Genomic DNA, 16802 nt, shown 5'->3' on the forward strand with positions numbered 1-16802 from the left:
CTCACAACAGCCACAATCTGGGCTTCCCAAGTATAAGCCAGCAGCTCCTAAGGATCAGCCCAACCCTCAACAAAAGAAACAACCATTTCGCACATCAACTCTGGATCCTGCTGCACGCCTAACAAGGCCAAAATTACCTCAAGCAAACCTATCATCTCCAAACAATAACCAACCTTCAGGAGATCTATGCAATATATTACAAGGTCAAAATGAAATGATGGCAATCCTGGTTCAATCACACACCTCTCAGTTCCTACCACAAAGACACATTCCACATTTTGATGGCGATCCATTGCATTTCCAGGCATTCATAAAGGCATTTGAGCACTGTGTGGAGGCAAAAGCAAATGATTGGGGCGACTGTTTGTATTATCTTGAGCAGTTTACTAAGGGACAGCCAAGAGACCTGGTACGCAGTTGTCTCCATATGCCTGCTGAGAGAGGCTATGCTTCTGCCAAAGAGCTACTAAAGGAACACTTTGGAAACCCGTTAAGAGTAACGGCAGCATACATGGACAAAATCACGGCTTGGCCTAATGTCAAATCAGAGGATGTAAAAGGTCTACAAGCGTACGCACTTTACTTGCGTGAATGTTCAAATGCTATGGAGGAACTACAGTATTTGGAAGAGCTAAACACACCAGCAAGCATGAAAGCTCTCATACAGAAACTTCCATACAAGCTCCGAGATCAGTGGAGAGTCAAAGCATGTGACATCGTCGACAAACAAAAGCGAAGAGCTAATTTCACAGACATCGTGACATTTATTGAACAGCAAGTCAGAGTTGCTTCCGATCCTGTCTTTGGTAACATCCAAGACACACCTCTGATCAAAGCAACATTCAAACCCAAACCTCAACTTCCTGTTAAATCACAGTACAAGAGAAACAGTTTTGCAACTCATGTGGAAGTTGCGGATGAATCTAAACCAGATCCACAGCCAAGCAAAAGTATCTTCAACCCAAGGAGTATTCCCACATCCTGTCTCTATTGTTCACGTGAGCATCTATTGGATAAATGCCCACAACTGGGAAGGAAGGCTCAAAGAGAGAAACTTGACTTTCTAAAGGAGAAAGGCCTATGTTTTAGTTGCCTGTGCACAGGGCACTTGAGTAAGAATTGCAAAAGGCGCATTTCTTGCTCTCACTGCAACAAAACACATCCCAGTATTTTGCACATTGACTTCGGGAGCTTTGGAGATAAGTCAAATAACACTGAACTGCATAAGGTAAAGTCTGAGATCTGTACTACTTCCTCTACTTGTGGCCATACAGGGGCTGGCAACAGTAACGGCATTCTTCCCATTCTGCCCGTTCAAGTGAAATGCTCGAAGGGAAGCAAAGTAGTCCAGACCTATGCTTTTCTGGATCCAGGAAGCACAGGTACTTTCTGTTCAAAACATCTGGTGAACAGGTTGAACACTGAAGGCCGAAGAACTAAGATCCATTTGCGCACTATGGGTCATAGCAAGTCTGTGCCAAGCTGCATTATTAAGGGCCTGGAAGTTTCAGAGTGGACTGGCAATCAGTTTTACGAACTTCCTGAAGTGTTTACCCAAAGGGAAATGCCTGTGTCTGCTGACAACCTGATCAGTGAAGTGGAGCTGAATAAGTGGCCTTACCTGCAAGGTGTCCGGATCCCTCGAATAGCTGCCAATGTGGACTTGTTAATTGGCACCAATGCCTCCAAGTTAATGGAACCGTGGGAGGTGATTAACAGCCATGGAGATGGCCCCTATGCTGTCAGAACCCTACTGGGGTGGGTAATCAATGGGCCTTTACAAGGCAGTGACAAGCATAGCGGGAGTGGCTGCCCCACAGTAACTGTTAATCGCACAGTCGTTAACAGGTTGGAGGAACTGCTTATTAACCAGTACAACCACGACTTTAACGAAAACACCTCTAAAGACCAAAAGGAGATGTCAAGAGAGGAAAGGAAGTATATGGAACTGGTGGAGAGCTCTGTGCAGCTACAAGATGGGCATTACGAAATGAAGCTGCCCTTCAAAGCAGAAAACGTTACCTTGCCAAATAACATCAGCGTTGCCAAGCAACGTATTCGTGGCCTGGAAAGGAAGCTTCAGAGGAATGAAGCTTTTCGAAGTGAGTACACAAGCTTTCTCTCTGACGTCATCAACAAAGGTTATGCGGAGCAAGTGCCTCAACATCAGTTGGAACCATGTGAAGGAAAGGTGTGGTATATACCCCACCACGGCGTGTATCACCCTAGGAAGGGCAAGCTACGAGTGGTGTTTGACTGTGGAGCAGAGTTTAAAGGGGTCTCACTCAACAGTCAACTTCTGCAAGGCCCTAACCTAACCAACTCCCTGGTAGGAGTCCTTCTGCGGTTCAGACAGGAATTTGTGGCGGTGATGGCAGACATAGAGGCTATGTTTCACCAAGTCAAGGTGGCGGAAGAGCACAAGGATTTCTTGAGATTCTTGTGGTGGCCTGAAGGGGATCTAAAGCAGAGTCTTGTAGAGCATCGCATGACTGTTCATTTATTTGGAGCAGTATCATCACCCAGCTGCGCATGCTTTGCTCTTAGAAAGACTGCTGAGGACAACAAGGACAGCTTTCCAGTAGAAGTGATTGACACCATTAACCGGAACTTCTACATGGATGACCTCCTGAAAAGCCTGCCCTCTGACGAGGAGGCTGTCGTCCTGATTGCGGACCTCATGTCTGTCTGCCAGAAAGGAGGGTTCAACCTCACCAAGTGGATCAGTAACAGCCGGAAAGTGCTACAAGGCATTCCAGAACAACACAAATCGAAAAACCTGCATGAACTCGATCTGGACAGAGACAAGCTGCCTATGGAGAGGGCCTTAGGTCTGCAGTGGTGCATCGAGACGGACACCTTTACGTTCAAGCTGAAGCTAAAGGAGAAGCCCCACACCAAGCGTGGCATGTTGTCCATCATCGGTTCTGTCTATGATCCGTTAGGATTCCTAGCACCTCTCATACTCCCTGCCAAGCTGCTGTTGCAGGAGTTATGTAGACAGAAGTGTGACTGGGATGACGCAATACCCAAAGCCTTCCAGCACAAGTGGAACAAGTGGCTAGCAGATCTTGAGAATGTGGCAGATTTCAAGATCAGCCGGTGCATCCAGCCCAATGGTTTCGGAGGTATTGCAACTGCTCAACTGCATCACTTCTCCGATGCTAGTGAATATGCTTATGGTACCGTCACCTACCTCAGAATGGAGAACACAGAGAAGGCGGTTCATATTGCTTTCCTGTTTGGCAAAGCCAGGGTGGCTCCACTGAAGCCTGTTACCATCCCTCGCCTGGAACTCACAGCTGCCGTTGTTGCTGTTAGAGTGGACAAAATGCTTCAGGTAGAGCTACAGCTTCCACTGAGGAAATCTGTCTTTTGGACAGATAGCACGTCGGTGCTTAAGTACATCAAAAACGAGGATAAGAGGTTCCAAACGTTTGTGGCAAACAGGGTAACCACTATACGGGACCACTCGGATGTGTCACAGTGGCGATACATCCCCACATCACTAAACCCTGCCGACAATGCTTCAAGAGGATTGAAGGCAGAAGACCTGGTCAAACAGAAATGGATTGAGAGTCCAACATTTCTGTGGGAGCCTAAGGAAAGGTGGCCAGAAGCTCCTGTGGATGTTAACATCACTACTGACGACCCAGAGGTTAAGAGGAATCTGGTGGTGAATGCAACTGTCGTTGATGCTGTGAACGCTACTTACCAGCTTATAACCTATTTCTCTGACTGGCAGAGATTGAAGGTTGCAGTTGCGTGGGTCCTAAAGCTGAAGGAAGTCCTGCTAAACCTAAGCAGAAAAAGAAAGCAGTTACAGCTTCTAAGTACTGGTGGTAATGGATCACCTTTACTGGATGTGCATAAGGAGATGCACACTGTGAGAGCTTCATTGGGAAGCCAGAAGCTGTCGCTGGACGATCTCTCAGAAGCAGAGAGGTCCATCATTTCTTTCTGTCAGCAACAGAGATTTGACAGCGAAATCACTGCATTAACCTCTGGAAAACAAATACAGAAGAGCAGCAGCATCTATAAATTGGATCCAGTCCTTGATGGAGGTCTTCTGAGAGTTGGGGGTCGACTGAACAGAGCAGCAATGCCCGAAGATGTAAAACATCCCCTCATCTTATCTAAAGACCAACATATCTCCAACCTTATCCTCCGGCACTTCCATGAACATCTGGGCCATGGAGGAAGGAATCATATACTTTCTACAGTAAGGAAGAAATATTGGATCACGAAAGCCAACTCTGCAGTGAGGAAGGTCACCGCAAAGTGCAAGTTTTGCAGACTCCACAGGGGAGTGACTGCTGAACAAAAAATGGCAGACTTGCCCACTGAAAGGATAGTTCCTGATCTCCCGCCGTTCACGAACGTGGGCGTGGATTATTTCGGGCCCATCAACATCAAGAGAGGACGTGGCACCGTGAAGCGTTACGGTGTAATCTTCACGTGCATGGCGAGCCGAGCCGTTCATCTCGAGGTGGCCTACTCCCTCGATACGAGCTCCTGTATCCATGCTATCCGGAGATTCATTTGCAGGAGAGGACAAGTTTCTCACATGAGATCCGACAACGGTACCAACTTTGTCGGAACAGAAAGAGAGCTAAGAGAGGCCTTAGCGTCTCTTGACCAGACTCACATCGAAAGATCTCTGGCACAAAAGGGAATCAAATGGAGTTTCAACCCACCGGCTGCATCTCATTACGGTGGCGTATGGGAACGCATCATCCGGATGATCAGGAAGGTCTTGAATTCTGTGCTTCGACAGCAAACACTGGACGATGAAGGCTTTCAAACAGTGTTGTGCGAGGTTGAAGCTTTGCTCAATGATCGCCCCATCACCAGACCTTCGGATGACCCAAATGACCTGGAGGCGTTAACGCCAAACCACCTGCTCCTGTTAAAGGGAAAACCAGTTCTTCCTCCAGGACTCTTTGACAAAGAAGATCTCTATGCTAGGAGAAGATGGCGACAGAGCCAATATATTGCTGATCTTTTTTGGAAAAGATGGATCCACGAGTACCTACCGTTGCTTCAAGAGCGACAGAAATGGACAAGGGAAAGAAGAAGTTTCATCACTGGAGATGTTGTTGCAGTGGTCGATGCATCAGCACCAAGAGGATCTTGGATACTTGGAAGAGTACTGCAAACCTTCCCTGATAAGAAAGGTCTTGTACGTTCAGTTCGTCTGCAAACGAAGACCAATGTAATTGAAAGACCCGTGACTAAAATCTGTCTCCTTTGTGAGGGAGCAGATTAAAGACATTTTGTGCATTGAAATAATGCCTCAGTTATGAGTACAAATGGGTTGTGTACTTTGTTTATTGGTGTTTATGGCTCTATTTTTATTTTGTTTTGAATTGCTCTGTTTTTCATGTACCAGTAGCAATTAGGGGCTGGTGTGTAAGAGCCATATTATGATTTCTTTATTGTGTCGTGGTTATGACATCACTTATAGGTTAACGCCCATGTTCAAGGCCAAGGCCAAGGTGGAGTTTACTTAGGGACACCCGTAATGAGCGACAGGTGTTGTCGTTTTTGAGACAAACAGTCTTTTGACTGTGCGGTGTGAAGGCTGTTGTGCAGCCGTTTTGTTTGTTATTTTCTTTATTACTATACAAAGTGAACGAGTGAGTGTCTAACTCTGAAAGTAAATAAATAAGCTTTTTCTGCAACTCTGAAGAACACCTTTGGACATCAGTTTTTTATCGCAACACACGTCTAGACTATACTTTTTTAATCGGCAACCAGTAGCGGCAAATATTGGGATTTCGTCGCTACAATTATTAATAATAAAATCTGCTAAATAAAAAGTAACTGAAGCTGTCAAATGCTGTATTTATAGTAGAGTATAAGTAACAAAAATGGAAATTAGAGTAAAAGTACCTAAAAATTGTACTGTAGGTACAAGTACTTGTTTGTATATACTTGAGTAAATGTACTTGGTTACTTTGCAGCACCACTAGCCTTACATTAAGACGTCTCTGCCGAGACTTTCGCATTGTCACTGCAGGGCCGACTTATGTAAGGCTACATCACCACAGAACAGCCAATGACAGCCAAGCCTTTAATCACAGCTGTGTCAATCAGTAGAGTGGAGAGGGACATTTATTTATAGTTTTAACTATAACTATAGTTTTATACATCACACAGCTTAGACATTTGGATCAAATCAGACAGCAGACCTGTGTGAACGCATTGATATAAATAGCATATCTGAAGTGTGAATATTGCAGCCACAGCGACTTAATATAAACATGGGTCCCTTTCCTATGTCTCACTCTGTCTCCACTCACTAAACCCATTGAAAATGCATTGGGTGCTTAAAGTTAAACATTTTTATTTTTTTATAATTAAACTACAAAACATTTCAAAACCAAAAGTACAAGCACACGTGTCCTCAGTAAGCTGAACACATAAAAATTTGAATGGTGTTGAAAGGTGTAAGCGTTTAAGAGATGAAGCGCGCCAAAGTTTTGAGGAGATACTGACTGACTGACTGACTGACTATAAATAATGAAGATAACATACGTGTGCTCGCCTTCCAGGCGAGCCCACAACTAGAAATACTGTTCCTTCGAAACAGTGTGGGCTCGCTTCCAACCCAACAAATAGGATACTTTAAGGTACTGTAAGGTACAGTACCTTACAGTATTGTACTGTACCTTACTATACTGTACTGCACCTTACTGTACTGTACTGTACTGTACTGTACTGTAACCTACTGTACTTTACTGTACTCTACTGTACTGTACTTTACTGTATTCTACTGTAACTTACTGTACTTTACTGTACTCTACTGTACCTTACTGTACTGTACTCTACTGTACCTTACTGTACTGTACTGTACCTTACTGTACTATACTATACTGTACTCTACTGTACCGTACTGTACCTTACTGTACTGTACTCTACTGTACCTTACTATACTGTACTTTACTGTACTCTACTGTACTTTACTGTACTCCACTGTACCTTACTGTACTTTATTCTACTTTACTGTACTTTATTGTACTTTACTGTACTCTACTGTACCTTACTGTACTGTATTGTACTTTACTGTACCTTACTGTACTGTACTCTACTGTACCTTTCTGTACTGTACCTTTCTGTACCTTACTGTACTTTACTGTACTCTACTGAACCTTACTGTACTTTTACTGTACTCTACTGAACCTTACTGTACTGTACATATTCTATGTGTTCTAGATCTACATTTTTGATTCTGTGTTTGGGAACCAGCAACTGTCAAATGGACTCCAACTGTAGTGGAGTATATTGAGTGCATATACTGTAGGCTAACAATCCCAGATCACATCTGTCCTCTACTATGTCTATAACCAAGGCGTTCTTCTATGTGGCCACTCCAGACTGAGGAGTGGAGCATGGCTTTTATTGTGTTTGTGGATCTGACTTGGAAATGCATTGGTTTTGATATCTCCCTGACAACCAACAACAACCACTAATATGGCTGACTGTCCCTGCGGGCTCTAGGATATATGGCTATGGGATTTACATCCCATCGCCCGGACTTGATTCTTGATCACAGCTGTGTAATCAGTAGAGTGGAGAGGGACATTTATTTATAGTTTTAACTATAACTATAGTTTTATACATCACACAGCTTAGACATTTGGATCAAATCAGAGAGCAGACCTGTGTGAACGCAATGATATAGATAGCATATCTGAAGTGTGAACACTGCAGCCACAGCGCCTTAACATAAACATGGGTCTATTATCCTTCTCTCCACTCTGTCCCCACTCACTAAACCCATTGGAAATGCATTGGGTGCTTAAAGTTAAACATTTTTATTTTTTTATATTTATACTACAAAACATTTCAAAACGAAAAATACAAGCACACGTGTCCTCAGTAAGCTGAACACATAAAAATTTGAATGGTGTTGAAAGGTGTAAGCGTTTAAGAGATGAAGCGCGCCAAAGTTTTGAGGAGATACTGACTGACTGATAGATAAATAAACTAGAAATACTGTTCCTTCGAAACAGTGTGGGCTCGATTCCAACCCAAAACAATAATAGTAAAAGTGTCAAGTTCCCAGGCAATGCTCTCTTTCATTTTACTGACGTAAAATGGTAATGCAAATACAATGTAGACAAGCAGTGTTATTACATGAACTTAAAGGACCAGGTCACCTTTGGGACAACCAGATCTTATTTTATTGTTGTGTGGGGACACGATCAACACAATGTTGAGTTATTTTTTGTGTTCAATCTGTGTTTTTAGATATTTTAGTATTTCAGTATGCTACAACTGGTCATATGATGCATTTTGCATCATATGATGCATGAGATGATGCAACATCATGCTACAAAGCATCATATGACCAGTTGTAGCATGCTGAAATAATAAAATATCTAAAAACACAGATTGAACACAAGAAATTACAGGATTGTGTTGATCGTGTCCCACACAACAATAAAATAAGATCTGGTTGTCCCAGAGGTGACCTGGTCCTTTAAAGGTATGGACAATTAAATCAAAATAAAATTAAAATATAATGTGGACGGGTAACCAACAACAAAAGTTCGAGACCAGTAGCATGTTGGGAACTGAAGTTATGGCTGTTTAAAGCCTGGGAAGAAAGATGGGGAACCTGTGTGTGTGTGTGTGTGTGTGTGTGTGTGTGTGTGTGTGTGTGTGTGTGTGTGTGTGTGTGTGTGTGTGTGTGTGTGTGTGTGTGTGTGTGTGTGTGTGTCTGTCCTAGGGGTCCCTGAACTACACTTTGCAAACCAGCAAACCACATCAAAGTAATAGTACGCAGATGGTCCTAATATTGACAAGCTTTTTAAAAACAGCAGATCTACAAGATCACAACATGTCGCAATGTCACATTGTAGATCAGCTTCTACGTGATTCATCTACCGTATGTTTTGTATTAATAATAAAATCTGCAAAGTAACAAGTAACTAAAGCTGCCAAATGCAATTGCAGTGGAGTATAAGTAACAAAAGTGTAAAGTAAAAGTTGGTATACAGTACGGGACATGCTGATCCAAATGCATATGGGATATACTAGGATTCAAATGCAGACAGGCTGAAATTCATGGCTTTTAAAGTGTTTGGGGTGTGGTTTTGCCAGGTGGGTCCACTTCGGTTGATCGTCTGATTTGGAAATGCATTGGTTGTGATATCTCCCTGACAACCAACAACAACCACACAGAGTGCCCCTGCGGGTTCTAGGATATATACTGTAAAGCCCATCGCCCGGGAACCTTATTCTTTTTAAGTTAAATTTCTAAAACACTACAAAACATGTGTCAAAGACAAATACAAGCAAACGTCTCCACAGTAACACAGTAACAGTTGTTTGTGTGTCAGTGTGTGTGTATGCGTGTGTGTGTGCGTGTGTGCGTGCGTGCGTGCGTGCGTGTTAATAATTATTATTATTATTAATAATAAAATCTAAATAAAAAGTAACTGAAGCTGTCAAATGCTGTATTTATAGTAGAGTATAAGTAACAAAAATGGAAATTAGAGTAAAAGTACCTAAAAATTGTATTGTAGGTACAAGTACTTGTTTGTATATACTTGAGTAAATGTACTTGGTTACTTTGCAGCACCACTAGCCTTACATTAAGACGTCTCTGCCGAGACTTTCGCATTGTCACTGCAGGGCCGACTTATGTAAGGCTACATCACCACAGAACAGCCAATGACAGCCAAGCCTTTAATCACAGCTGTGTCAATCAGTAGAGTGGAGAGGGACATTTATTTATAGTTTTAACTATAACTATAGTTTTATACATCACACAGCTTAGACATTTGGATCAAATCAGACAGCAGACCTGTGTGAACGCATTGATATAAATAGCATATCTGAAGTGTGAATATTGCAGCCACAGCGACTTAATATAAACATGGGTCCCTTTCCTCTGTCTCACTCTCTCCCCACTCACTAAACCCATTGGAAATGCATTGGGTGCTTAAAGTTAAACATTTTTATTTTTTTATAATTAAACTACAAAACATTTCAAAACCAAAAGTACAAGCACACGTGTCCTCAGTAAGCTGAACACATAAAAATTTGAATGGTGTTGAAAGGTGTAAGCGTTTAAGAGATGAAGCGCGCCAAAGTTTTGAGGAGATACTGACTGACTGACTGACTGACTGATAGATAAATAATGAAGATAACATACGTGTGCTCGCCTTCCAGGCGAGCCCACAATAAACTAGAAATACTGTTCCTTCGAAACAGTGTGGGCTCGATTCCAACCCAACAAATAGGATACTTTAAGGTACTGTAAGGTACAGTACCCTACAGTATTGTACTGTACCTTACTATACTGTACTGCACCTTACTGTACTGTACTGTACTGTACTGTACTGTACTGTACTGTAACTTACTGTACTTTACTGTACTCTACTGTACTTTACCTTACTGTACTTTACTGTACTCTACTGTAACTTACTGTACTTTACTGTACTCTACTGTACCTTACTGTACTGTACTGTACCTTACTGTACTGTACCTTACTGTACTGTACTTAACTGTACTCTACTGTACCTTACTGTACTATACTGTACTGTACTCTACTATGCCGTACTGTAACTTACTGTACTGTACTCTACTGTACCTTACTATACTGTACTTTACTGTACTCTACTGTACCTTACTGTACTGTATTGTACTTTACTGTACTGTACTTTACTGTACACTACTGTATCTTGCTGTACCTTACTGTGCTGTACGTTACTGTACTTTACTGTACTTTACTGTACACTACTGTACTGTACTGTACCTTACAGTACTGTACTTTACTGTACTCTGCTGTACCTTACTGTACTTTACTGTACTCTACTGTAACTTACTGTACCTTACTGTACTGTACTTTACTCTACTGTACTGTACCTTACTGTACTTTACTGTACTCTACTGTACCTTACTGTACTGTACCTTACTGTACTGTACTTTACTGTACTCTACTGTACCTTACTGTACTATACTGTACTGTACTCTACTGTGCCGTACTGTACCTTACTGTACTGTACTCTACTGTACCTTACTATACTGTACTTTACTGTACTCTACTGTACCTTACTGTACTCTACTGTACTTTACTGTACTCTACTGTACCTTACTGTACTGTATTGTACTTTACTGTACCTTACTGTACTGTACTCTACTGTACCTTTCTGTACTGTACCTTTCTGTACCTTACTTTACTTTACTGTACTCTACTGAACCTTACTGTACTTTTACTGTACTCTACTGAACCTTACTGTACTGTACATATTCTATGTGTTCTAGATCTACATTTTTGATTCTGTGTTTGGGAACCAGCAACTGTCAAATGGACTCCAACTGTAGTGGAGTATATTGAGTGCATATACTGTAGGCTAACAATCCCAGATCACATCTGTCCTCCACTATGTCTTTAACCAAGGCGTTCTTCTATGTGGCCACTCCAGACTGAGGAGTGGAGCATGGCTTTTATTGTGTTTGTGGATCTGACTTGGAAATGCATTGGTTTTGATATCTCCCTGACAACCAACAACAACCACTAATATGGCTGACTGTCCCTGCGGGCTCTAGGATATATGGCTATGGGATTTACATCCCATCGCCCGGACTTGATTCTTGATCACAGCTGTGTAATCAGTAGAGTGGAGAGGGACATTTATTTATAGTTTTAACTATAACTATAGTTTTATACATCACACAGCTTAGATATTTGGATCAAATCAGAGAGCAGACCTGTGTGAACGCATTGATATAAATAGCATATCTGAAGTGTGAATATTGCAGCCACAGCGCCTTAATATAAACATGGGTCCCTTTCCTCTGTCTCACGCTGTCCCCACTCACTAAACCCATTGGAAATGCATTGGGTGCTTAAAGTTAAACATTTTTATTTTTTTATAATTATTCTACAAAACATTTCAAAAAGAAAAATACACGCACACTTGTCCTCAGTAAGCTGAACACATAAAAATTTGAATGGTGTTGAAAGGTGTAAGCGTTTAAGAGATGAAGCGCGCCAAAGTTTTGAGGAGATACTGACTGACTGATAGATAAATAATGAAGATAACATACGTGTGCTCGCCTTCCAGGCGAGCCCACAATAATGAAGATAACATACGTGTGCTCGCCTTCCAGGCGAGCCCACAATAATGAAGATAACATACGTGTGCTCGCCTTCCAGGCGAGCCCACAATAATGAAGATAACATACGTGTGCTCGCCTTCCAGGCGAGCCCACAATAATAATTCTGCGTGACATGAATCATAACGCATTATGACATGTCATAATGACTGTGGCAAAGATTGCTGGTCTACAAGCTCACAACATGTCACATCGCAGTGTTGTGAGCTTGTAGATCGCCCCCTGTTGAGTATTTATGAAGGCATACAACTATAATTATACTTTGTTATAAGTAGGTTTTTAAAGCATTGGGACTTGGGATACACAGTGAGTGTTCGTGAAAAGGCCTTGGACTCACCTAGCGATCTGAGCGACCTCATAGCCGTTGTCGATGTTTGCCTTCCCAGCAGCCACTGCAGCTGTGAGCAGCAGTCTGGGCCTTCCATTCCGACGTACTTCCTCCTCGAAGGCAGAGCGCAACTCCTACACCCACCCACCCACCCACCACACACACACACACACACACACACACACACACACACACACACACACACACACACACACACACACACACACACACACACGTTACAATAATGGCTCATAATGATAATTGATAATAGTCAGTCATCAACATGTCTGTACGTGGACAACACTTATTTACTATGACACTATGGCACATTAAAGTCCAACTAGTACTAGTGGTTCTCAAATGTACCAGCTACCCCCTTAAGAGTGTTCCATTTGTACACTCTCAATTACAGTCATTCAAGGCTAGGCTCTTAATGTGTTTCTAGTAATACTATTATCCACTCATTTTGTATGTCTGTGGGGGAAGAAAATATGTTTTTTTTACAAAAATGTCCACCTGATAATAGTAACAGCGCAGTGGTTCTCAAAACTCTTTGATTTCAGGGACATAGTGTTTATTTTGTCAACTAAAACTAAGACAGAACATTTCCGTCTGACAAAAAGAAATCTGTATGTCTGTGGGGGAAGAAAATATGTTTTTTTTTTACAAAAATGTCCACCTGATAATAGTAACAGTGCAGTGGTTCTCAAAACTCTTTGATTTCAGGGACATAGTGTTCATTTTGTCAACTAAAACTAAGACAGAACATTTCTGTCTCACGGAAAATAAATGGAAGGCCTAGTTGAGAAGAGATCCAGTTTGTAATTTCATGCTTGGGTGTCAGATCTACAAAGTTGTTTCTTTGGTGCGTTGTGAGCTAGCTATATTCAGCCGACAAGCACTGTAAGTTGAGCCATTACACTTACAAGTCTGACTCTGTTCCAGAGAAACATACTGTATAGTGAAAATATGCAAGATCACTAGATCAGCTATTTTCCAAAATGTTTGTGCCTTTGTTATAGGTAATATTTAACATTATTTTATTTACGTTACTTAGTTTGTTGATTACTTTTGATGCAGTCTTTTTATTTTCAAAAAAACAAATGTCCAGATGCTTTGTATGCAATTATACTGTATGTTAGTTTGTTTAACTGTTGAGTGAGAAAACTAAGGTTGAACATTAGAACACAGTTTGGGAACCAGTGCTATACAGTACCTGGCAGAGCAGTGTGAACCTGTGTTTGTCCTCCGGGGGGCTCCCTCGGGCCCCTGGGTACTCCCAGTCCAGGTCCAGTCCATCAAAGCCATGCTGCCTCAACAGGTTGATGGCTGACGTGATGAAGGTCTGCCGGCTGGCGGTTGATGACACCATTCTGCTGAATCTGCACCACACAGCATCACACATCAACTGTTTAAGGTTGTATTGATTGACAGCTTGATGAAGAGTGTTTATTCAACAGCCTCGTGGACTGCACTAGAGCTGCACGATATGGACAACATTTGATTTCATATCTCTGTATTTATGCCAAATATTTTGATACGATATATGATATTACCAAAAAAAAAAAAAAAAGATAAAACTACGCATTATTCAACGAGTCAACATCACTCTTGGTTTCAAGTGCTATTGGCTTCCCACGTGTTATTTGATATTCTAAGCGTAGCAAAGGGAAAATTAAGCATTCTTCAAAAAAAAGAAAAGAAAGAAAAAAAAAACATAAATTGAAAGTCAGTTTCACTCTTATTTTGAATGCTTTCCTAGTATGTACGCTCTTATTTTGAAGTGTCTACTTTTTTGACTTGACACGAACATGCAACAAGTCAAAGTCACTGCAAATCACTTGAGTGATATATCGCCCATATCCTTGTGTTTTGCGATACTGATATTGCACAGGGTCATACCGAGATAACAATTTGATAACGATATATCGTGCAGCACTAGACAGCGTGTTTTGCGATACTGATATTGCACAGGGTCATACCGAGATAACAATTTGATAACGATACATCGTGCAGCACTTGACAGCACAATGCTTGTGAACTCACTGTGTAGATCCAAAGTTCCAGCCGCCAACAGCCAGCAGAGTTTTCAGCCCAGGGTTGCTGCAAAATAGACATGGAAACATTCAATGAATGACACAGAACAAGAACGAATAGTCGATCTTGTGAGCTTGTAGATCTGCTATTTTCACTAGTTTGGGTCCCGGGCAAACGCCTAATTCATCTTTTGGGTCTTAAGCTAATAGGTTTGAGAAACCACTGCTGTAGAAATTTACACTTGAAAGGATATGGGGCTGTTAAGTATGACATCATTTTGTAGGCAGAGGAGAATTTCTGCCCCCAGTTTCCGTGAATCTTTTTACTATTTTTACTATTTACACATTTTTCTTCTCTTTGTTGTTGAAAGGAAAGTGTTAGAATTATACTTTAGACGTTATTTTTGTCTCGGATCTGTTGAAATAGCGAGGGACAGAAAATGCTCTGGGGGCAGAGTTCTCCTCTGCCTACAAAATGATGTCACGGCTTAAAAGCCCCATAGAGACAAGAGGGGCGACAGTGGCTCAGGGGTAGAGATACCGTCATTAGAACACAGAGATCGATCCCAGGTTCCCCCAGAGTTAGTGTTGAAGAGTCCTTGAGCAAGACTCTGAACCCCTAGTTTCTCCCGGTGAGCAGGTTGGTGTCTTGCATGGTTTTCTCCGCCATTGGTGTATGAATGGGTGTGTGAATGTGTGAATGTAATCTATCTATAAATGCGACAAATCTCTGTCTGTTTGTTTGTTTGTTTGTAATCCGCGTATCTCGAGAACCGTTCGTCCCACCGGCTTCAGATTCGGCACGCGCGTTCCCCGCCGCCGCGCGGAGTGCAGTGCCAGGCCTCGACCCGACCCGACTCGCGGTTTTCCGAAACCGGCGCGAAACGTTCGGAATCTCCTTATGCGGAGCTGATTGTTGACATCAGGCTGTTCCGGAGGAAATCGGCGCAAGCGCTGAGTCATTGTGACATCACTTCATAAAAGGCTCTGACATCACGTACGCCACATGAGTCAACACAAAATCTCTGTGAATGTGTATGTATGTATGTAATCCGCGTATCTCGAGAACCCTTCTTCCCACCGGCACGCGCGTTCTCCAGATATGGGCATAAAGTCTGACATCAGAGTTTTCCGCAACCGGTACTGTGTGTGCAGAGATCTTCATATATGGGCATAAGTGGACAAAGACAAACAGATGGTCAAAACGGGTCCTATGACAACAGGTATATTGGGGTTTGCATTAAAGGGTGGGGCATTCATGGGGTTTGCATTAAAGGGTGGGGCATTCATTCCCTATTTCAAATTCGGCACGTGCGTTCCCCACCGCAGCAGGTAGTGCAGTGCTCGGCCTCAACCCGACCCGACCCACGATTGTTTGAAAAAGCGACAGAAATCTCATATATGGGCATAAAATGGACGCAGATAAACAGATATCTCCATATATGGCATATATGGGCATACAATGGATGCAGAATCACAAAGATCTCCATATACGGGCATAAAAGGGACACAGACAGACAGATACAGAGATCTCCATATATGGGCATAAAATGGATGCAGATAGACAGATATCTCCATATATGGGCATATATGGGCATAAAATGGACCCAGAACTATAACTGCAGTGATCTCCATATATGGACATAAAATGGACACCGACAGACAGATACAGATATCTCCATATATGGGCAAAAATGGACACAGGCAGACAAATGGTCAAAACGGGTCCTATGAAAACAGGTATAATGGGGTTTGCATTAAAGGGCGGGGCATTCATTCCCTATTTACATTGTTCCGAGTTGGCCAGGTCGCCGGGCCCAGCTTCTAGTGCACATAAAGCGCCTTGGATAAAGGCGCTATATAAATGCACCATTAAGAGGCGTCTGCCTGACAGCCATAGGGGGTCTTGGAAATGAAAAGGACACAAACTGACCTCTGCTTGAGTGCATTGAAGTCCCTGTAGAGAACCTCGTCGTTCCACTCATAGGTGTCCAGCTGGTTGTGCTGGTTGACGATGGAGAAGGCGTAGATCAGGTGGGTGCAGAGGTCAGGGTCAATGTCACCTGGCACGAACCTGCCAACACCCGCTCTGTACTGGGCCCAGTTGGTGAAGTAGCACAGCAGTGGCTTGGAGGAAGACACTGTTGGAATGGATGGATGGATGGATGGATGGATGGATGGATGGATGGATGGATTAATCGTTGAATGAATGCATGAATGAATTGTTGAATTAATGCATGAACGAATAAATGAATGAATGAATCATTGAATGAATGAATGCATAAATAAATGAATGGATACAT

At 42.4% G+C, this 16802-nt stretch overlaps 1 protein-coding gene across 1 annotated transcript in view; it reads right to left on the bottom strand.

Annotated features, from left to right (window-relative positions):
• Positions 1-16802, bottom strand: part of LOC308290672 (chitinase-3-like protein 1) — a gene marked incomplete at both ends in the record, with an annotated part of 35426 nt that overhangs the window by 17278 nt on the left and 1346 nt on the right. The window contains 4 exons of the mRNA XM_080732583.1: positions 12473-12597; positions 13680-13845; positions 14510-14566; positions 16433-16640. Coding sequence (XP_080588709.1) covers positions 12473-12597; positions 13680-13845; positions 14510-14566; positions 16433-16640 — 556 coding nt within the window. The remainder of the gene's footprint in view (positions 1-12472; positions 12598-13679; positions 13846-14509; positions 14567-16432; positions 16641-16802) is intronic.

This window comes from Nannobrachium achirus, assembly GCF_963921795.1.
Source record: "Nannobrachium achirus genome assembly, chromosome: 9".
Lineage (NCBI taxonomy): Eukaryota > Metazoa > Chordata > Actinopteri > Myctophiformes > Myctophidae > Nannobrachium > Nannobrachium achirus.